A 22,437-nucleotide genomic window follows, 5' to 3' on the forward strand; every position below is an offset into this window, starting at 1 on the left:
TGAGGATGCAATAAAATTTTATTTATTTTTATCACAATTAAATGTTACTGCCATTGCTTCCAAAATTACACAGTTCAGGATACAACTGACAACGACACGGAGAGTATCAGGTTTCAGAACATTTTGGAGTTCCAGATATTTCAGATATATCACAGTGTGTACAGTGACAAGTGACAGCAAAGATACAGGAAAGATTTCATTGTGATCCATCAGATTCAAACCCTCAACCTTTCAAACAAACATAATTACCGAAACTTCTACCACCAGTTTAAACTGGTAACAGTTTGAATGAGGTCAATGCCGGGGAAGTCCATGGCAATGACACCAAAGCATGGTCTGGGCTTATTAGGGTAAAACTGTCTCAGGTATTGATTGAGCCATGGATTTACCTTTTCAGCCACTCTTTTTGGAGTCAGAAACATTCCCCAGAAAGTACCAAAGCCAGTGCCGCTAGTGTAAGTCATAACAACATTATCACCTCCACAAGCTTCAGTGGCTTGGTTCAGCTGCTTGATTATTCTGTTGTCTTTATCTTTAATGTTGCTAACCTTGGTGTTGCTTTTCCCGTCTGTATCTATGAGGGGAATTCCTAGTGTGAAGGTGCTCTTCTGCAAAAAGACAATTTTCCCCCTGACCTGACCCATATTTGGCACTCCAGAGGTCACCCAGAAATTCTGGTCGTTGCCAATCAGATTCTGCACCATTTGATTGACAGTATTCTTCTCAAAAGACTCTGGTTGCACTCTAATGAGCACAGCCTCAGTCTTAAACTCTGACAGAAAAGCTCGGACAGTGTCTAGGACCTCCTTGAGTGTGCTGTGCTGGTACACCACCCCGTGCATGACATAGAGGGTGTTACCCAGTCCAAACACTTTGAGATCCAGGAAACGAATGCCGGCCCTGAGCTGATTCCTCAGGGACAAGGCCTGACGTTCACCCTCTGGACCTCCGTACAGGGCCATGCTGTCATGGGTACCAGGGATGGTGATGAGAGAGAGGGTGCGGAAATCCTCAATGCCCGACATCCATGGAATATTGTAGGATCCCGGGAGTATGAGGTTTTCATTGTCATTGAAGAACTGGCCTTGTCCGTGGCACAAAAAACTGATGATTTAGAACAAGATTTTGTGACGTTACAATAACTCCAATGCCACAAGGTTGCAGCCTAAAAACAATCTGTCCTTGTACTTAAATTGCAAAAAAACCTTTCCATTATACTTACGTGACAGACAGCAAAATGTAGTGGAAAAGCAGACACTTGTGACCAGCCTCCATTCTTGCAGAAATTTGAACAATCTAGCAAATAATTTGTAAAATAAAAATTATGCATTTATCACATCAAAGTCACTAATTTTGAATAAAAGACATGCATGGATAAATGACTAATTAATTATCCATAGTAAGCATACTCTCGGAAGGTTTTAACTAACAGTGTCAACTAAAATGAACCAATTAATGTACCATACCTTACAGCCAGGAGGATTTCACAGCAAACCACTCCAATGGGCAGAATGTGGAAAGCTCAACAAAAAACCCATAATTTATATTGCTTTGTTATCTGCAAAAGTCTAGGTGTGGACCACAAATATCATTGTATGATTCAGACCTGATTGTTCTTGATGTGGGACAATCAAACATGTTTGTACAGATTGTGGTGTTTGTTTCCAGAGTGTTTGAGAAGGCGGGTCCCTTTCCTGGAAAAGAAAAAGGGTCAGATTAGATTTGATTTCTAACATGCATTATCTCGAATGCAAGCAGCCACACCTGTGCAACAAAACAAGGATGACTAAACAGTGAAATAAGAGCCAAAAATGTGTGTGCTAACATCTTTACCACATAATTGGTGACATTATTGAACATTTGCCAGATATAACTAAACAGAAGCTTATCACCTGAGGGGCAGAACTGAGGATTTGCTATGCAATAGACTAAACACACACACACACACACACACACACACACATATATATATGTACAATAGATATGTTGATTTAGGAATTCAGTCCAAAAATGTTATTTTCTCCATGATTCAGGACTTTACTCCAAAATGTAAAGCTGTTGTTTAATTAACGAACGATGGATGGCAGCAACACGCTGATGAAGCGTCAACTCTGCCGGAAGTAAAGAAGAAGACGAAGAAGAAGAAGGGCGAGCGAGAGAGAGAGAGAGAGAGAGAGAGAGAGAGAGCGTAGCAAAGATGGCGGAAAAAAGCAGCACGGACCTTACGGGGGACGCCGACGTAGATAAAAATGTTGCCCCCGGAGGGTCTATGATGGTGGTCACCGTCAAAACCCCCAATGGGAAAGAGGAAATTGCGATTTCAGAGGACTCTTCTGTCGCTCAGGTGCGTTTAATGACGCTTTCCCAACATCTGACAGCGGAATCATGCTACGATCACAAAGCGTCCCCTCGCAAACCTTAGGGGACAGATCAAAACGATCTTCTTTTTTTTTTTTTTACATGTTGTGCAGCAGCGTGTTGCATCATCAATTGTATTTGTGTAGTCTTGCAGATGTCTACTGTCATATATAATAATAAAATGTTTTCCCGGGACGATGCCAACGTTCAGGTCCAATGTTTCGAAAGACAAGTTGTGTGATTACGGAAATGGCAGCGAAGTTAGCTTGTCAGAGCTAACGTTGGCGTTACAGTTAAGAAAAAGAAAGTCGATTTTAATCAGACACTGACGTTAACTAACAGCTACATCGTTCTAACGTTGAAAGTGCTGTTAAATTAGTGTTTGTTCACTTTGTCCTAAAGCGATAACGACTTAACCGTTGACCAGTCGCTGATAGTTGGACACCTCTCAGTGACAGGGTGGGGTGCCGTCGTCCAGCATTACCAAGCAAATCAAAGAGCAGATATTGATCACCCACGCTTTGATAATGTTCTGTCAAAGTATTTGTCGACCATCTTACAACCTGTTTGCGGGCTCTGAAGTTAAAGTTTACTGTCTGCCTCAGTTGCTTTCCTCCAAGTGTACAGTGTACAAAACAACCCGTCTCTTACTTCCAGTGTAGGAGTGCTACTTACTTTGGGTGATTTGAGGAAATACAGCTTTATTTAGGAATAAGCACCATGTGGGGACAGTATTAACTAAAATAATAAGTTTCAGAACTAGATCCTGACCTGTGTCCTCTGGGCAGTTGCCTGGTTGATAATGTACCCTTGCTCTTGTCTCTTTGTCCAGTTCAAACAGGAGGTATCCAAAAAGTTCGAGGCCAAGCAGGACCAGCTGGTGTTGATATTTGCTGGAAAGATTCTGAAGGATGGTGATACTTTACACCAGCATGGTATCAAAGACGGGTTGACTGTTCATCTCGTTATCAAGACAAAGTAAGTACAATTCATGAGATGTGTGTAGGTTAAGAAGCAAAGCTCCCGCCTGGCAAGAGTTTTATTTATTATTTATGGTTGCATTGTCTCTAAAGATCAACAGGTGGCAGCACATCTCAGACAACTTCCAGTTCTGCAGCACCTCAAAATAACAGTAGTAGCTCTAATGCCACAGCAGACAGAACAGGAGGTGGCACAAGTCGGACACCAGCACAACCCGCCAATGCAATGAGTAAGAATGTATATATGTTTTTTACATTACATAACTACGTACATTACTTTTTACCCTGCAGTGAGTTTCATTTTGCTGATTCCTACTGCATAGATTATGCAATTGTAATAAGGGTGAGCAGAAGATGAATTTAAGTCACCGATTCAAGATACTAAAACACAGTGATTGACATATGAATGTGATGGCAAGATGATGCAAAGTAGGACATACCACAAATCCATATAGTGAAAAGACAACATCTGAACCTGTATGCCTCCTGTCTTCTTAAGATCTTGCCAGATTGTTTCACCCCAGTCTCCCCTACTTTCCTGTAAGGGATTGTCGATGGTATGCATGGAAATCATTATCGGTCCTAGAACAAGCATATAAAACATACATCAGACACTTTAAACTTTATGAATGTTAATTAGACCTGGCGTTAAGGCTTCATGGGTTCAGTATTGATCAACCCTGAGAGTTGGGGTGGGGGCTCCAACATTCAACGCTTGAGAGCTGGTCACAAAACACAGTTGCATTCACAAGCTGATATGTGATTAGAGAAGTTATTTTTATTATTTATATGACTGAACATGAATGCAGCAGACTTTCAACTGCATGTCCACACAGACAAGAAACCATCATATATGTAGAAATTTAAAAATATATTTGGATGACAGCACATACATTTGGGAGGACCAACATAATTAAATTCTATAGCAAAATAGGATTGAAATGCCACATCCCAAATGTGGAAGTTCCTCGTCAACACATTCCTGCAGCTTTACTCCTCCTCCTCAGGTGGACTTGGTGACCTGTCCAGCCTGTTAGGTCTGGGCACACGATCATCCAACTTCATGGAGATGCAGCAGCAGGTGCAGAGTCAGCTGATGTCCAACCCACAGATGATGTCGCAGATCATGGGGAACCCGCTGGTCCAGAACATGATGTCCAACCCAGACCTGATGAGACAGATGTTTGCAGGCAATCCTCAGATGCAGCAGCTCATGGAACAAAACCCGGACGTCTCCCGCATGTTCAACAACCCTGAGCTCATGAGACAGGTCAGTGCAGAGCTCTCGTTAACCTCAAAGAGCTAGTGCTGATAAAAGTCCACCCATCAAGTGCACATCTTGTGGTAAAACTTCCAGTAGTTCAGCAGAACCCTACCTACAGTCTGTGAGACCATTGCTTACACATTATGGTGAAATTTAAGTTTGCATTAAGTTATTTTTGTGTAATTTGGTGACTTATTGTTTAATATTTTCTGCAAGAAATAGGATCCCAAGTATAACTTGATCAGGTAAAATGTCAACAAACCAATGACAATGACATTGCAGAAGTTCACTCCTTCCAGTGGGAGCTCCCAACAGTGTTATCAAAGCTTGATAGACATAATTCCAGTCAGAAGCTTGCTTCTTCTTCCACCTCAGCTCTCATTGTTTGTTTTTGTTATTTGAATCCTCTCTTCCCTTGAGAGACCATAGAGTTGGCAAGGAATCCAGCAATGATGTAAGAGCTGATGCGTAACCAGGACTGGGTGCTTAGTAACCCTGAGAGCATCCCCTTGTTCTACAATGCTCTAAGGAGAATTGTGTGCACAAGATAAAAAGAGCATCTTTCATTACTTCAGGGACTCTGTTGGGTTTGACTTGTGTCATGTTTGTCATTGAGCAGATGCAGAATCCCCAAACACTGTCCATGCTGACCAACCCCAGAGCCATGCAGGCCCTCATACAGATCCAACAGGGCCTGCAGACCTTACAGACAGAAGTCCCGGGATTCATGTCCAGGTACCTGCTATTTTCTCTAAATCGAATACTTTAACTCAATATAATTGTCTTAAGCTGGCAGTCAATTCGGTATTAATCAGAATTCTCTCCATCATCATGAAAAAAAGGATAAGTGACTAACGAGGGCCTCCCTAGATTCACATAGATTGTGTTCAGTTTATTATTACCGCCTCATGTTAATGTATGTAAAGAAAGAGTAAACCCAACAGATATATGTGTACTGTAAGAATTCTGTTTATTAGTTGGTAAGTATTGGTAGTGGTCATTTAATGTCACAGTATATTCTGCTAAAATTCACAGGAATTGCTGCAGTTGTCTGGATGTATGACATTTCTTTCCCCTCTCTAGATTGCCTCCAACCACAGGGGGCAGTATCCCTCCACAGAACCCTAACCCTGCTGCCATGGCATCAGGATCCAGCCTCCCCTCAGCCACCAGTCCCACTCAGCAACAGCTCATGCAGCAGATGTTACAGATGTTTGGAGGCGGAGGGTCATCAGTATGTTTCATCTAATTGCCTGTTTTCCTTTTTGGCAAAATCAGAGCAGTGAAAGGTTCTAAAGCTTAAAATATGAATCAGAATCAGAAATCAGAATCAGAAATACTTTATTGATCCCCGGGGGGAAATTGTATATGACATCGTGTTAGAGGATAATTTGTCTATATTGGAGTAAGTTGGAGTTAAAATCTAGAGTGCTTAATGTGTCAAAATCAGCTGGTATACGTATAAAGAAACATTTGGTTGAATCTCTTCACTCACTAAATAAAGCTTGTAATCAGAATCTCTTAAAAAGAGGTCCACCCCGGTGAAAAGTATCTGACCTCATGCGTCGTCTCTTCCCTCTCAGACCCCGGAGGTTCGTTTCCAGCAGCAGCTCGACCAGCTCAACGCCATGGGCTTTATCAACCGCGAAGCCAACCTGCAGGCACTCATCGCTACAGGAGGGGATGTTAATGCTGCCATTGAGAGACTGCTGGCCTAACTCACTCGGTTCATTCTGGGGTTGAGGGTGGAAGACTGGCAGAGTTGGGGACTGGCGTGAGGAATTAAAAAAAAAAAAAATGAATAAGTGAACACAGTCCTCCATCATATACAAGCCTGACCTGACATTCAGATAGATGTATTCCAATCACTTGTTATCTCTTCAGCTGATCTGCAAATCATAGCAAGGATGAACAGGGAGGTTGGGAAATCAGAGTGGGAGAGGCTGAGGAAGGATTGGTCTTGTGCTAAATACTGTGGCAGCACTGCTTATGTGAAATGATGCCACGACTATCACTACCACGACCACTCAGTTACTCCTGCCAGTGCAGCTGGAGATGATTTCTGACATGACAAGTGCTCATTCACTGGATGTCTACATGAGGTTACCAAGGAATTAACTTGTAACAGTTACTTATTTTTACATTATTTAATTTTAACAGATTGTATTTAGCAGGTTAGATAAAGAGTTTTGGATCACAGTGTTGTTGCAGTAGGATGGATGATGGTCTTCTGTGCTGTCTGTCTGGAGAACCAGCTTGTTTTTACATGTTTTGTTTTCATCCTCTTGCCTGGTTTACTATTTATCACTTCACTTAAGTTTTATACCCTGACAGCCCCCCCCCCCCCCCACCAAAACATTTCTTAGTACTGAATCTTGTTTGTACGGTTGGCACTGCTGCCTAAATGTTTTAGGAGTAGTACAAAGTGGAAGTTTTCAGGTTGTAGGACCAAGGCTATCTATAATGTATGTGAATGAGGGTTGGACAATGTGACATTATACACAGTGAGAGGATAGAGATTGTTCTATGTTGAGGTAGCTATCCCTTTAATATCTCTGGTTGTATTGCCGGCAGTGTTGCCAGACTGTGATATTGGATTTACAGGATTTTCTTCAAGTACATTTGTCAGGTTTTTCATTTGCAGAATTAGCCAAAACTGTAATTTCCATCTGATTGTTTTAATATATAAATAGTTCTACAATAAAAGTCGCAGAATCACAATGTCGCCTTAAAAATAGATTTACCTTGACAGAGGATTTTATTCATTTCACCCACCCCTACTATAGACCATGTTATTGGAATTTACTCAGCAGACGGGTTTGGTTCTAGTTGATTTCCTGATACTAACAGTGTAAAAGTAAATAAACTTGGACCCATTTGGATTTTTTGTTCAAACTATAAAATGGTTTCTCTATGAAGGGGACGTTCTCTGATGATACTGTGATTAATTGCAGTTATGGATTACTGAATAGAAATTGTGAAAACCCAATAGGGAACCGATAAATCAAACCCTTTCACAAAAACACTGCTGTCCATAGTGCCTAAATATAATGTTGGGTTCTGCAATATGTTGCAAAATGATCCATGAAATCTAATGTTGTATGTCTACCTATGGACTGATAAGTAGAAAATTTGTATTTTCAATCCAATAAATTATTTGCAATGTGTCTATTGTCTATTCTGAATGAAAGCTCTTATAAGTATATTACTTCAAAGAAATCTAAATTTTGCTGTCTTTGACTGTCACCTGTACAGTTCTGTTAAAATGTAAATGTAGCAATACTACATATATTACTCCAGGAACAGTAAAAGTCTGTGTTGTGCCTTAATTAAAAAAAAAGTACGCAAGTCTTAGTATTAAAAGTAGAATTACGTATTTGTTGTTACTATTACTATTTTAAAGCATATTTTGTCCTTATAAGGTTGAATTCTATAAATATTGATATGAAACTTTAAAAATCTTATCAGTGTCACATAAAATCTTAAACTGCAAACTAGTAGCTATAGATGTCAGATGAACGCAGTGGAGTACAAGTAAAGTGGTTACCTCTGATATATTAGTGGACGAGAAGGGTTAAGTCTTACATAAGTGCCACTCAAAACTGTAGCAATACTTATCTTGAGTAAATATGCTTTGTAAATATGTAAGTAAATCAGTAAAAACGTTATCCTTTCATGAATCTTTTTTTAAATTTTTTTTAGTATGCCTACAATTCCCACAATGCCTTGAGACAGTAGCCGGAAAGGGAAGAAAACAGTCAGCTGACTGGACTGTGTGTATGTTGATGAGTAGTTTTTGACAGTTTACAGGCAGTTGTTTAGTCATTTAAAATTTTATTTTTTTGCAATATCACAGGTTAGTGAGTAAGTAAGTAAGTATGTTACGACCAAAGGCGTTAACGCAGGTTCTCAGCCAAGCGAACACAAACGGAGTCCAAAGCACACTGTGAGTACAGTTAGCTAGCTAGCAGCATGCTAGCGAGATGCTACTTGGTACAGGAGTTAATATGGTTTTTGACCATTAATTAACTTACACAGTATGTTGTTGTAACGGTGACAACGGTGGGCTTTTTGACATGCATGAGTCTACTAAACATCCTGACGAATGCTGCGGTACAAGTAGGCTCATATTAGCAATATAACCAATACATATTTTACAGGGATAGCTCTTTATAAGTAACACTAGCTTATGTGTAAAACTCACATGTTGTTCGCAAGTAGTAATTCTTATCTGAAATATAGGGCTGTAACTAGCTAATTAGCTTTAGCTTATTTTTATTGTCATTCGTCTGCCAACTGTTGCAAATTGTTTTGTGTATAAAATGTCAGAAAACAGTGGGAAAATGCTCATTATGATTTTTATTTATCCGATCAACAGTCCAAAGATATTCAGTTAAATATAACTTATGACATATTATTTTCAACTAATGTTCAACTAATCTATGTCCAAGTTCACTAATTTACTTTAAGGTCATTTTGTAAATTCAAACTATTTCTGCAGATGCTTTCACTTGTAGTTATTTATTAGTGTAAATATGGTTCTCTTGTCAGTTCAAATTGGCATTCAAAATGGTCAAATCTAGTTTAATTAAACTTGCAAGCGCCTTCGATAAACTGTGACCACCACATGATCAATTTACATATTGTACATAGACCCTTTAATATTACTTTATATGTACAATATATACTATGATTATATTGGTACGCTTGGGTTCAGGTGGTCCACCCCTCCACTACATTTCTTGCCTAACTGTAGATATTGCCAACAATGTTTGGTAGCTTGAGAGATTTGAGGTTTGAGTAAAATCCACCGTACCGTGGTCCGTGCTGGACTTGAGTAAAATCATTTCACATGTTCATCTGCTGGATACTGAAACACTCCACTTTACATTTTTACCAGCTTACTGAATAATGAAGGTTCACTTCTGGCTTACTCTGGGTATGGGGACACTGATGCACGTGTGACAGCCGCCATCGCTAGCAACATCTGGGCAGCCTACGACAAGAACGGCCACCAAGCCTTCAACGAAGACAAACTCAAATTCATACTCATGGATTGTATGGTAAGAAGTGCAGTTCTTCTGAAACCATTGCAGTTGTTCTCAGATATATGATGAGTGATTGTGACAGCTGACCCTGGGGCACTTTGTCACTCTCTCGTTTTCTCTTTCAGGAGGGAAGAGTGGCCATTACCCGTGTAGCCAACCTACTGCTGTGTATGTACGCCAAAGAGACGGTGGGCTTTGGAATGCTTAAAGCCAAGGTGAGCGTTTTAACACTTCAGCACTCAATGCTGACGTCGGCCATTTGTTCTCCATACGACCAATGTCCTGCTTTCACTAGCATGGTATTTCATACATTCATGGTGGTTTCCTGTACTTGCCAAGCTCATTTATATATTTGTGGTTACAGCACTGACATGTGATATGGCTTCGTTTTAAGGTCCCTGACCTCCATCATGTCATGGCCATGAAAAATGTATTAATATGACATTTGTTGGGGTTATGTAGATGACAAAAGAGAAGGGGCCACTTTTCACCACTGGAACAGGTTTGAATGTACCTTAATTGAAAAATTGGTCTGCATCTAGATCTGGACGTTTTTTAACGTTTTCTGACAGCAGAACAGTTTTAAGTATTATATGAAAGGATTGTGAAATAACAAGACGCAACCACAAGCCATGCGGGTGACGGCACGTTGAAGTTTGTGAGCCTTAAACCTCCAACATCAACCATCACCAATATAAGCAACGTCTTTTCCTTTTCCTTTTCATTTAATATAGAAGCATGGTTGTAATGTTTCTGCAGCACAGTTTCTGATCCCTTATGGAATTTAACTTAACAGCTGTTTTACTCTGAACTTTGGCAGAATGTCTTGATTAGTTTACACACACAGGCTGACTCTTAAGTAGTCTGTAAGTAGGTAAACACTGAATTTAGTTGTGCAGGATCGCCCAGAATCCAATACTTTTTATCAGACACTGCAGGCAGACAGAATATTTTATTTGAAGTTTGAATGATGAACTGAAAAAACTTACAGCGTTCACACCTGTAGCTTCTTGATGTGGTAGATTTCAGTTAAGTCTTCACCCCAGCTGACGCTGCGGTTTACTGCTTCAATCCCAAATGGTTCATCCTTAAGTGTTCTTTGAAAATAGCTTGAAGAGGACACAACTGTATTCAACAATATATAGTAGAAACGTGTACTGTACTAGGGCTGCAACGAATGATTATTTTCATTATAAATACATCTGCAGATTAGTTTCTGAATTAATTAATACATTATTTGGTTTACAAAACATCAGAAAACAGTGAATGCCCATCATATCATCTTTTTAGAGCCCAAGATGATGTCGTTAAAAGCTCTTGTTTTGTCCACCCAACAGTCCAAAACCCAAAGATATTCAGTTTACTCTTAGAAGCAGAAAATACTCACATTTGAGAAGCTAAAACATGTCCTGTATTTGTCATTTGTGCTTAAAAAATGACTTAAACAGTGAATTAATAATCCAAACAGTTTCTATTGCAGCTCTATTCTGTATTGTATGCTGTCGTGTTCAGAAGTCATTTAAAACCAATCATGTCATATTGAATTGACAGAAGAACTGTTTTATAATAGATTTTCAGTTCAGTTTTGAAGGGAGCCTGATAATACAGCTTGTATCCTTAGCTTAAAGTAGTCCAGCCTTTATTAATGCTGTTCTGTGTATGTTGTGTTTATAGGCAGAAGCCCTGGTGCAGTACCTGGAGGAACCATTAACCCAAGTGGCAGCATCATAGTGGAGATGTCGCTTCTGTCTGTCTGGAGAAAAAAAGCATCATATGATCCAGGACATTCATGGACTACTGTAATATTCTGTGTACATGCATATATCTATGAGTGTGTGGGGTGGGGGAGTCAGTGTATTTATAATCATGGTATTAAAACAAATTACTTGTATGGGTTTTTAACCATTTGCCGTCTTTGTGGCTCATCTGTTCATCTAATAGCCTCTTCTGAAACTCCACATGATGTGTCGGCTGGAAGTCTGAGTGTACAACTGCTGAAATGACTCCATTATTCATTCATTTGCGGTTTTAATTCAGCCACAGTTGAGCAGAAAGTGGAACATTTTTGAATCCTATCAGAGGACTAAAGTGCATGTAATATAAAGTTCATGGAATTTCTGTCTGATAAAATGCAGTTAACATGATTTGCTATGTTGTGTCTTGAAGCTGTCAAATAAACAAGACATTTTTGGATAAATATTCTCACAATCTTGTTTTTTGTTTGTTTGACACGAGAGGGCTCAAAGATGGAGATGACACACGATTAGTTCAAAGCTAAAATATCAGGTTTACCTGGATTCTTAGCATGATAAGGCCTTGAAAGTAGCCATAGTGTAAGTTCTCTGGTACAAATTCAACTGTATCAGTGATTTTTAATGTCAAATTAGAAAGCCCCCCCCCCCAAAGAACACTTGAAAGAATAATCAATAAGAAGCAGGTTAGATGTATTTTGTATTAGCTGCATTATTACCCCTTTGCAAAGCTTAGCATTGTTATTTATTGATTTTTCAGGCAAATAAAAAGAGCCAGAAAATCCTCATGTTGTTGCTCTTATTGAAAGAACAGTTCCTTATTTTCAACATACTCACATTTCCATGATGCTGTTGAAATAATAATTAACAAGTATTCATTTCTCAATTTATTACCTATATCTGTTAGTTGAAGATGTGACAACACTACAGTTTGGCATCCTTAGCTCTTTGACGTTTTCCTGTAGATAATCACAGTATATACGAGTTCATATCATATCAGATATCAGACTTTCGACTCACTCTTTGTTTGCTCACTTGCCTTAAAACCTGAACCTTCTGTTGTCTTTGTTGCATGACAGTGTTTAGAGACAAGCATATATGTAATGTAAGACATTTTGACGACTGACATATAAAAATGTAAGACTATGAGCCCCAAAGTGAAGACCTTTCTCTTTTAAAATGCACACAGCAGAGTTAACCATGACAGAGCTAAAAAAGGCCTATTAATATGTTGTTATAGTGTATTTATAGCCCAGAAGACAAAATCTATGACTCCCTGCAGTTTGAGTGAACTTGACCTCTTCTGCAAGGAGGAACATAAAATCAAATCAAAAGTCTCACTCACATTTTAGCAGTTTTTGATAATGCATTATGAAACCGATATTACAAAACTACCACATACAATTGTCTTAGTGACCACAGAGGATCCAATAGGAACAACAGATTACAATTAAGACGACAATTTTCATTGCATTATTGCTTTATTGGCAGAAATGTCAATATATGTATTATGCATATGTGCACATTCCAGTAAAATCAGCATGGATGGTGTCATAGTGTCCAAGGTGCTGTTTTGTCATTTTCTCTGATGTTCAGCTTAAGAAGAGATAAAAAAAAAACTTTGTTGTACAATATTATAGAAATACCATGTCAACTCTGTTTCCAGGTGGTTTTCCCTTGCAGTGATAAAGCAAGAAGACTTGCTTCCTGCTTCCTGCTTCCTGCATGCAGTAATTGGATTGGTCCAGCAGGAGGAGCTTGACAGCCCCTCTCAGCGGTACCTGCTCGTCGCCCTACCTGTCCAACCTGCCCTGAACTGACTGTTACTAAGACACACCTCCACCGCTGCCCCACCACTCCCTGACACAAACCCCGCCTGCTGCAGCAGATCAACCTGGATACACTCAGCATGTCTTGTTCAAACAAGCCAGCTTTCTATTAAGTCAGATAGAGAAGGGTAGTGAAGGGCAGAAAGCTGGTGACTGGCATTCATGTGTCAAAACATTTTTGCAGCCATTTTCCTTCCTGAAGCCTGAGGATCTGTGGGGCAGGCTGGTTGTGGTGTGAGTCAGTGTCATCTTACATCTTGCAGTCGGTCTGTGGGTGCTGGAGACACGGCAGTAAACTGTGGGGCGGCAACATTGAATGGACAGAATATGGGGTCAGATGAGGCTTACAACTTTGTCTTTAAGGGTGAGTACATGTTCTCCTGCTTACTTGATTCGATCTCCAGGTACATCTCTGAAAGGTGTTATTTTTTTAATGTTCCTTTGCCCTTCAAATTATACTTCCTTGTTTATTATTAACTTGGCTTTTTTTCTAGGATCTTTCTAGATTTCTAGGAAAAGGAACGTGTTGGGTGTCAACAGAATGCAATACATTATTAGTAATAAACAGCCCAGTGTAATATACAGTACATAGTAATACACAGCTTAGACAACTAATAGCCTGGACTTGTCTGTCAGTTCAGTCAGCTGTTTATGTAAATATTGTACGTAGGTGTTTTGCAAGTCCCAAAACGCTACAGGTGTGGTGCACTATTATAAAGTTTAGTGACACTACAATCACATTACCAGTTCAGCACTATTGTCCATGGGTAAGTAAACAGGAGGCATGCACAGCACAGGTTATTGCTGAAACCAGGATGTGTACTTTCATTCCTGCTTATCTGTAGCATTCCATGCAGAACAACACTGTAACATAGATTGTATGGTTTAAAGCAGTGCCAAAAGGCAAAGTACATCCCTCATACAGTAGTTTTCCAACACATTCAGTCTATAAAAGTGTTGTCAGTGCATCTGCGCTGGAATTGAATTATGCTCTGTTCTTTGAAAAGTAGGTGCCATTCAGTCTATTCATTCTGCACTCGACCTACCTGGCATAGTAATCATTTCTTATACGCAGCTGGTTAAGGTACCAGATGGCTCTTAACAGATGTACAGAGAAGTGAAAGTCATTCAGAAAGGAGATTTGGTACAGGTACAGTGCTGGTGATTTGACATTTGGGTACAAGAATGCCATGTTGATAAAAAGCACTGCAGGTGAATTGTGGAGCCAAGGTAACTGTGTTCAAAATATCAAATAGCATCACTGCTATTGTATTAATGAGGTCCACTGCAAAATGACATATGTAGACGGTCAAGTCAATTTTATTCATACAGCACAAAATCACACATAACACATTTGCACACGATGACAACTCAAATATTTCTACATTTTGGGGAAATCTGCTTATTCGCTGTGTTGCTGAGAGTTAGATGACAAGATTGATACTCTCATGTCTATACAGTGCATATGAAGCTACAGCCGGCAGCGGCTTAGCTTAGCTTAGCATAAAGACTGGAAACAGGGGGAAACAGCTAGTCTGGCTCTGTCCTAATTCTGACATCTCTAAAGCTCACTAAACAACACATCTCGTTTGTTTAATCTGTGCAAAGTGTAGAAACTGTTGTACTTTTATGGAGGGTTCTGCAGGACTATTTCTTGGCCGTGTGCAGTGCCTCTTCACAGTGACGGCAAGACTCCAGGAAGTCTTCCTGTTTCCCCCTGCTTCCAGCTTTTATGCTAAGCTAAGCTAACTGTCTGCTGGCTATAGCCTTATATTTACCGTACAGACATGAGAGTGGTATTTATCTTCTCATCTGACACTCTGCAAGAAAGAAAGTATGCATATTTCCCAAAATGTTGAACTATCCCTTTAATGGAGAAGAGAAGGAACAAAGCTCAGGAGCAGCAACAGAGGAGGAATCCTTCCTCTCGCCGGTGATTTGTGAATATGTTCACATACTGATTATCGCAGAATAAACCTATTCACTTGTGTGCTGTAGTATGTCAGAAATATGAGCAGGTTTATATTCCACCCAGTGATTCACAGATAGCTCAGAGAAGCTAATCAGTAAAATCAAATTCTATAGTTGCTAGGAATATAAGCCCGCATACTCTCGACCCTTCACATACTGTACATGGGCACATTGTGCAAGAACACTGCAGTTTATGTTATGCTAGCAATAATTTTTTCAATGTATTGCTGCTATGATTTGTTTTGATATTGACCATTAAACATTAATGAATGTGTAGCAAGTCAGAATCAAACTTTGCTCGGTTGAATATACTCCTAAATTATTTTAGTTTAAATTAAGTTTCCACCAAGATTTCAGGTCTGTAAGTCTTCCAGTCCTGAAGGTCATGAAAACAAACAAAATGAAAATTGAATCCTCACTGCAACGCATCAAGTTCTTCCCAGCTTCCTCACAATCAACAAACCAGGCCACCGGAGAGCTTGAAGGCCTCTTGTCCTGCATCGCCATAGAAACCAGGGCTATTGTTTGCATAAGAAGTTACTCAGTAGTGGAGGAGAAGAGGGAGGAATCAGGCATTCTCACCTCACCCACTGGACAGAAAAGCAGTACAGCGATCTGGCTGCAGAGTGAACAATTACCTAAAACAAGCAAAAGTAGAGCAACTTGTAAAACATTATTTGCCACGAGCTCAGACTTCAGGTTACACATACTGCAAGTGGAGAACTGGGGCCAAGTCATTCGTGCTTTCAGATTGTACTGTTATGGGAATCAGCAGGTGTTCAGGAAGTACTTGACAGCATTTTGTATCTGTGATTGTGTGACTAGGGATATGAGTAAACTCAAACTGAAGTTCATTCTGGGCCTGGAAACAGAGGTTGAGAAAAAAAACCCTCACCAAGTTCCATTTAGCAGCTGTTCTGGTGCTCTCAATCATCAATCATACCCTTCATCAGCAGATGGAGTTTACCCAATTTGCATTTATTTTGAGCGTTTTAAGGACTTCACGTGCATGTTGGCTTAAAAGTTGAGGTTCAAAGTTCATTCTCTCTCTTGGAAAAGAAGAAATAGTCTCACTACAAGGTTCATTTAGTAACTATTCTATTTATCTATCACATGATCTTCATCAGCAGATGGAAAATATCAGAGAATTTGAACATCTACAGTTCCATGGTTTGCATCTGCTGATGAAGTGATATGATTAAAAGCTCCTAAACAGTCGCTAAAATGGACCTTGAGGTGAGATTGTTTTCTCAACAGTCACCAGTGGTAGAGGAAGTATTCAGGTCCTTTGCTTAAGTAAAAAAAACATACTACATAGCAAGTAAAAGTCCTGCATTGTACATATCACTTATGTAAATGTATGTAAGTATCAAAAGTAAAAGTACTAATCATGAAAATTGGCACATTAAAAGTGTTATATTTATGAATTTAATAGCCGAGATGTTAATGACCTATTAATTGATTACTTTTATTGTTAGGTGGATTTTTATTTTACCTTCTGACTGAGACAGCAAAGCTAAGCTAGTCGCCTGAGAGTGGTATCAATTTTCTCATCTAACTCTCGGCAAGAAAGCAAATAGTATTTCCTAAAATAAAACTATTGTTTTTAACTGCCATCACACTCTAACTCTATGTTTAATTACACATAAACCTGAATTATCATCTCAGTGTTCTCAAGCTCACACGCCTCAGCAATATGTGACTGCATATTCAAAGTGTGGTCATACTTTCCTATCTGTGCCAATTAAGCCAAGCCTTTCTTCTCTCTGAGTCAGCTTCTAGCAACTGAAACCCAGACATTAGTCACTGAAACATACAGAGGGGGTGTCTGTTATTTCTGGTCCTGTTTACCCAGTAGGTAGGTTCCTCTGACCAACATAAAAGGAAGTAGCAGCTTAACTTGTTCCACCTGATTTGGAATCACCTTACGCTCGTAGAGACTGTTTTATTTTCTGAAAACAAAGCTTCGCTTGTGAAAGGTTTTTACCTCAAAGGTTCTCAGTTTGCTGGAGGGGGAAGTTGTGTCCTCCCCCTTCTAGAAAAGTTGACACATGTGGAAGAAAATACAAATGGCAGTAAATGTGTTCCTCAGTTTTGCTAAAATAGGTTTTTTAAACATCAATCAGGAGTGAGACATGACTGACCAAAGGTTTCAGATTGTTGCACAGCTTCAATGATAAATGATTAAATGCTCTTTGCCAAAAATTAGCGACAACTAAAAGAACATTCAAAATGTCTATTGTAAAGTCCTCCACCTTTGCAACCACATCTCTGCCCCAACTGGTTCCAATCACTGTCTGTGCTTTGCTTCCTTCACTTGTCACCTTCCATCCTCACTGGTTAAAAAATAAACAAAACAATCAGTGTATTTTAGAATTGACATCTCACCAGTGCATGCTGGGATAGCCTACAGCCCCACAAGATCCTCGGCTATCAATCAATAATCTGGTGTTTTCTGTTCTGCATGCTTGAGTTAAAACAATTCACTTATTTACCATGAGTGTGTGGTGCTGTCTTTAAAAGAGGACATCATATCCCTAATGGCGTAACTCGCCCTGGTCTTAGACAGCTAAGACTGAGGATTTATGGGGCGACTAAGAAAGACACACCTAGACTAAAGGCTCCGATTAAGAAGGGCTGTAAAGGACGTCACAGGATTGGCTCATATTAAGCTCTTTGAACAACCAAACCCAAAAAACAAATTAAAATACATGCGTTTTCTGCGTTTTGTGTCCTCTGCAGTGGTTCTAATAGGAGAATCTGGTGTGGGAAAGAGCAATCTGCTGTCCCGCTTCACCAAAAACGAGTTCAACCATGACAGTCGCACAACCATCGGGGTGGAGTTCAGCACACGGACAGTGCAGCTCAACACCTTCACCATCAAGGCCCAGATCTGGGACACGGCCGGGCTGGAGCGATACCGGGCCATCACTTCTGCGTGAGTGTCAAGACCCATCACAGCTTTCATAGATCCATTACTATATACATGTGTACTTCTTATCACACACACACACACACACACACACACACATTGTATAGAGTGAATGTTTTATTTTTTAACACATTTATATGTCTGGGTATTGTTTCCCAAACGCGCATTGCTTTTCAGCAGATTTTCAAGGCATTCCTGCAGTTAATTTATGATTAAATATTGAATTTTTAGTCTATTTCAGTTCACATACTGATAACCGACACCAACCCAAAAAGAGGGGTTGTGGCCTTGTTCCTTTCAGTCCAATTAGTGCGTATACATATCAAAAACATGTATCGTGGTTGTATTATGTCTTGATCCTACTGTTAGTAAAGAAACTGACATCTCTTTGTGTTCCACAATGATTCCTAGCTGTGTTAATGTTGAACATCAGTCCAGGAAATTGAATTTAGGTAACTATAATACATTAAAGGAATATGTCCACATTTAGGGAAATACACTTATTCGCTTTCCTGCCAAGAGTTAAATGAGAAGATCGATACCACTCTCAGGTCTGTTCACCAAATATGAAGTCAGCTTTAATCTTCTCATCTAACTCTCAGCAAGAAAGCTAATAACCATATTTCCCAAAATATGGAACTATTCCTTTAAGTAGCAAGTAGCAGCACAATTTCAAACGATAGGTTCAGCCATGATTGGTAAATCTAACAATGTCTGCATGCACAACTGCTTGGTTCTATATTGGAAAGAGTTTTGTGTTCAACTTGTCAATAGGCTAATGCAACACTGGGTAACCAAGTGTATAAGTCTCAAATTAGTGGAGATAGGATGATGGTTCACATTGCATCACTCCTTTGTGACTAATAGAAGTGTTGTTTGTTCACAAAGAGCCCGCCTAATGCAACTTTCAGTAACAATGTGTGCATCTTCCTTATGTGTTTTACATGAATTAGTACTGAAGTAACATACATGTATGTTGTGCTAGCAGATGCACTGATTTGAATATTGCATTTCTTTTTAAGCAAGCAGGCACACAGAATGTAAAGACAGTTTTTTTTTTCAAATCAACATTTCATGCTTGTTTTCTTGCGCCATAGTTCTTGAGCAACCTGTATGTCGGCATCTTAAGGTGGTGCTGTTATCAGCCAAAACACACGCAAGGACAGGCACTTATCCTCAGTTTCCTCCCACATTACCTGAAAAGCAACCAGCACATACTCGTCTCCTTTGAGTTTCCAACTGGCACGCTTGGGTTCCAAAATCCAATTGGTTAGAGCAGAGACCTTTGTTTGAACACTCTCTGTTCTATCGCAGGGTGCTCCTGATTTATTCTTTTTTTTAATTAAACTAGAAGGATTAATAGTGTGGAAACTGGTTTTAAAACAATAGAACCATGTCAATTTTATTTTTAAGACATGGAAAAATCTGAGGATATGCTACAACGCTGGATTAGCTCTTTTCTGACAGCTTGGCTTTTGGAGTAATTACTTGCCGACTTATTCCAGTATGCAAATTCTCACTCCCATGGAATTTCCCATTTGTGCTGTAACAAGCAGCTAAAACCTATTAAAGTGGAATTAACTATGCTACTGGAAGAGGCGAGCAGAAATGTAATTGTGAAGGAAGTATTGATTGGTTCATGACTTCAGAGCAATCATTAGTCAGTACATTTTTTTTCAATTGACAGCAAGAGAAAGTATTTATTGTCAATGAAGGTAGGACGATGCTTTAAGCGGCCATAATCGATATTTTTTATAATAACAATGGATCCAATGACTGTGTGTATTGTGAATGGGGTCACTCTTGGTGATGAACCCACAGAGATCACCAGACTCTGCAGTTCACCTCAGCTCTGCAGAGCTTTGTGGCATCTTTCAACTCATTGTTTTGGTTTGGTTTTTCCGACCCACAACTTTACTGTTTTGGTCCGCTGTCACTGCTCTCATAGAGCTGTTTTCGGCCACAGCAGCTAAAAAGATGAGTTATTACACGTTTTAGTGTGAGTATGTAGATTATTAACCTTCAGTTACGATAACTATGCAGTCAGTGCCATACTAGCATTATGAAAAAACAAAGACACATGTCAATCAGGTTTAACTGTGAGGTCAATCTCCTCCTAACAGGTATTACAGAGGTGCTGTTGGGGCCCTGCTGGTCTATGACATCACCAAACACCTGACTTATGAGAGCGTGGAGCGCTGGCTGAAGGAGCTGTACGAACACGCGGAGCCCCACATTGTGGTCATGCTGGTGGGCAACAAGACTGACCTGGAGTCAGAGAGATCTGTGCCCAGTGAGGAGGCCAAAGACTTTGCAGGTACAAAGTCAGCAATGTCACCTCTGTATGTTCATTGTTCATAATTGGTTATTGGAACCTGAATTTATGATGTTTGTAGAGAGTGTAAATGAGTCTGTTCACCAAATTGTATCACCTGTCAATGAGTCTTTGCACAAAATCAAGTCAAATTCTTATTAATTGATTCTTCATGGCGACAAAAGTGAGTCTAAATTCCTATTTGTTGATTAGAATTGGTAATTAAAGATATATTACGTGATGTTGTTATAGGGCTCAGTACTTCCCATTTCTTGGAGGATTATATCTGAGAAGAAGAAGAAAATTACTTTTTGATAAATAACATATATAAAATAACTAACATAGCTTACTTTTATCTAGAAAAGAATGGTCTTTTGTTTCTGGAGACTTCTGCTTTGGAGTCAACTAATGTGGAGGCAGCATTCAACAATGTCCTAACAGGTAATTCATTTTAATGTATTTAACTTTTTTTTTTCTACTTTGTTAAAAGCAGTTACACAAATCTGTTGTTCATGTCCAAATATGCACAAAGGGAGGATATTCTTCTTACCAATACAGTAAGGTTGTCATAGTTTACGAACTGTGTGGATGGCATGGTAGACAAAGACGTATAAATGATGTGGACTGGATACACACATTTTCCCATAAACATGTGGGGATAAGGCTCCACCCTGTGACCCTGAATTTAACCTCACATAGCAAGACCTCCATCTCCTCAGCTCATGAAGGTTTGGAGAAAGTCTAGGTCTGGAAAGGGTCAGCATAAAGTGGCCTTTGGTCGTCCCGAGGAAGCCATTTGATTGACTGCTGTGGGAGGAAACATCTCTGGTTGTTTTCTGGTTGGAAATGAACAACTTCACCTATTTATTTTGTGTCGCAGTCCTTTTCTAATCAACTTTCGGGCGGTATGGAAGTCTGGAATGCGTGACACATGTCCTTTGTTTTGGTACTATAAGACTTGTGCTACATTTTCCTCTTTTCTTTCTTTTCTAGCACAATGTAAATGTATAATGTATGTGAATTTTCTGCCACAGAGATTCAAAGGAGGGGGAGCAGCAAGGAAGTGGCCCAGGGCTCTATCAGTGCTGTGTCCTTGAACAGCTCCAGAGCAGAAAACACAGAGGAGAAGACGCCCTGCTGCAGGAACATCTGAGCACAAGGTCCTTCAGGAGCCCAGGGGCCTCAGGGTGGGGGACAGATGAATTCCTCCTTCACTCACAACCCTGTGCTCGGGCTCGATGAGAGGCAGGCGATACGGCAACACGGCAAACAGTCCCGGCTTAAGTGATGCCACTTTGAAATGACTGATTTACAAGTTGTACAAGCTGCATGGTGGCATGATGGTATTCAAAAGATGATTAATATATAGGAATGAATGAAGAGTCCCTGCTGACTATTGAACATAGGTCAAAAGTAAAACACTTCACCGTGTTACCTGCAACATGAAATATTTATAATCCGTGCAGAGAATTGGAGTAAGGTTGACGCAGCATGGCATGTGTGATGTTTTAAATGTAAATGACACGTGACAAATACTGTATGGACTGTCAGTCTTTGCTGTCACTGCTGTGCATGTGCTCCAGCTGATGATAGGGTGAGTCTGATTTCATTTCTGTTGGGAAATAAACGATTTGTGGAGACAGTTGGCCTGCTGCATGTATTTGTGTCTTGTCAGAAAAGATAGGCCTTTTTCACAGAGGACATTTTGACATGTCACAGTAGGTAAAGCACAGGTGTACATAATAAAATGTATGATGCTTTGGTTTCAGGGTCCTGGTATTGTGCATTGTGGGTCACTGTTACACTGTCACGGCTCACTGGAAACGTTGAATAGAACAGAGCCATCGTTATTGTTCTTAGTAACGCCTACCGTGACAAGTCAAAATGTCTGCTGTGATAAAGGCCTACGATTACCACCTCAGCAGTGATTCCATTCAAATTAAACGCTAGTTTTCAATCACAATAACACACACACACATACACACACTAC

At 39.8% G+C, this 22,437-nt stretch overlaps 4 protein-coding genes across 5 annotated transcripts; 3 read left to right on the forward strand and 1 right to left on the reverse strand.

Annotated features, from left to right (window-relative positions):
- LOC139290040 (1-phosphatidylinositol phosphodiesterase-like) lies at positions 1-1,504 on the reverse strand. The gene is made up of 3 exons (XM_070911730.1): positions 1,467-1,504; positions 1,223-1,296; positions 1-1,104 (listed from the first exon to the last, which is right to left on the reverse strand). Exons 2-3 carry the CDS (start codon positions 1,273-1,275, stop codon positions 258-260), a joined length of 900 nt encoding a protein of 299 aa, XP_070767831.1. The 5' UTR covers positions 1,276-1,296; positions 1,467-1,504; the 3' UTR covers positions 1-257.
- A 692-nt stretch (positions 1,505-2,196) lies between these two features.
- Positions 2,197-7,771, forward strand: LOC139290039 (ubiquilin-4-like). Its single transcript, XM_070911729.1, has 7 exons — positions 2,197-2,344; positions 3,191-3,336; positions 3,432-3,568; positions 4,346-4,608; positions 5,222-5,337; positions 5,686-5,836; positions 6,186-7,771. The coding sequence occupies exons 1-7, from the start codon at positions 2,198-2,200 to the stop codon at positions 6,318-6,320; spliced, it is 1,095 nt and encodes a 364-aa protein (XP_070767830.1). The 5' UTR covers position 2,197; the 3' UTR covers positions 6,321-7,771.
- Positions 7,772-8,359: 588 nt separating this feature from the next.
- On the forward strand, positions 8,360-11,824 carry lamtor2 (late endosomal/lysosomal adaptor, MAPK and MTOR activator 2). Of its 2 annotated transcripts, XM_070911731.1 has the most exons (4): positions 8,360-8,548; positions 9,503-9,665; positions 9,776-9,865; positions 11,325-11,824. In XM_070911731.1, exons 1-4 carry the CDS (start codon positions 8,481-8,483, stop codon positions 11,379-11,381), a joined length of 378 nt encoding a protein of 125 aa, XP_070767832.1. In that variant the 5' UTR covers positions 8,360-8,480; the 3' UTR covers positions 11,382-11,824. The 2 variants fall into 2 exon arrangements, with proteins under 2 accessions (XP_070767832.1, XP_070767833.1); XM_070911732.1 differs by lacking the exon at positions 9,776-9,865.
- Positions 11,825-13,300: 1,476 nt separating this feature from the next.
- Positions 13,301-22,089, forward strand: rab25b (RAB25, member RAS oncogene family b). The gene is made up of 5 exons (XM_070911401.1): positions 13,301-13,594; positions 17,944-18,139; positions 20,257-20,450; positions 20,808-20,888; positions 21,482-22,089. The coding sequence occupies exons 1-5, from the start codon at positions 13,558-13,560 to the stop codon at positions 21,598-21,600; spliced, it is 627 nt and encodes a 208-aa protein (XP_070767502.1). The 5' UTR covers positions 13,301-13,557; the 3' UTR covers positions 21,601-22,089.
- Positions 22,090-22,437: the final 348 nt, after the last annotated feature.

This window comes from Enoplosus armatus, chromosome 9 (genome assembly GCF_043641665.1).
Source record: "Enoplosus armatus isolate fEnoArm2 chromosome 9, fEnoArm2.hap1, whole genome shotgun sequence".
Lineage (NCBI taxonomy): Eukaryota > Metazoa > Chordata > Actinopteri > Centrarchiformes > Enoplosidae > Enoplosus > Enoplosus armatus.

Excerpts from the sequence above, each read along its gene's own strand:
- LOC139290040 (XM_070911730.1), bottom strand. The coding sequence starts at position 1,275 with ATGGAGGCTGGTCACAAGTGTCTGCTTTTCCACTACATTTTGCTGTCT. Across the intron at positions 1,105-1,222 it reads TACATTTTGCTGTCTGTCAC|TTTTTTGTGCCACGGACAAG; the intron begins GTAAGTATAATG and ends CTAAATCATCAG.
- LOC139290039 (XM_070911729.1), top strand. The coding sequence starts at position 2,198 with ATGGCGGAAAAAAGCAGCACGGACCTTACGGGGGACGCCGACGTAGAT. Across the intron at positions 3,569-4,345 it reads ACAACCCGCCAATGCAATGA|GTGGACTTGGTGACCTGTCC; the intron begins GTAAGAATGTAT and ends CCTCCTCCTCAG. Across the intron at positions 5,837-6,185 it reads TTGGAGGCGGAGGGTCATCA|ACCCCGGAGGTTCGTTTCCA; the intron begins GTATGTTTCATC and ends CTTCCCTCTCAG.
- lamtor2 (XM_070911731.1), top strand. The coding sequence starts at position 8,481 with ATGTTACGACCAAAGGCGTTAACGCAGGTTCTCAGCCAAGCGAACACA. Across the intron at positions 8,549-9,502 it reads AACGGAGTCCAAAGCACACT|CTTACTGAATAATGAAGGTT; the intron begins GTGAGTACAGTT and ends CATTTTTACCAG. Across the intron at positions 9,866-11,324 it reads TTGGAATGCTTAAAGCCAAG|GCAGAAGCCCTGGTGCAGTA; the intron begins GTGAGCGTTTTA and ends TTGTGTTTATAG.
- rab25b (XM_070911401.1), top strand. The coding sequence starts at position 13,558 with ATGGGGTCAGATGAGGCTTACAACTTTGTCTTTAAGG. Across the intron at positions 13,595-17,943 it reads TTACAACTTTGTCTTTAAGG|TGGTTCTAATAGGAGAATCT; the intron begins GTGAGTACATGT and ends TGTCCTCTGCAG. Across the intron at positions 20,451-20,807 it reads GGAGGCCAAAGACTTTGCAG|AAAAGAATGGTCTTTTGTTT; the intron begins GTACAAAGTCAG and ends ACTTTTATCTAG.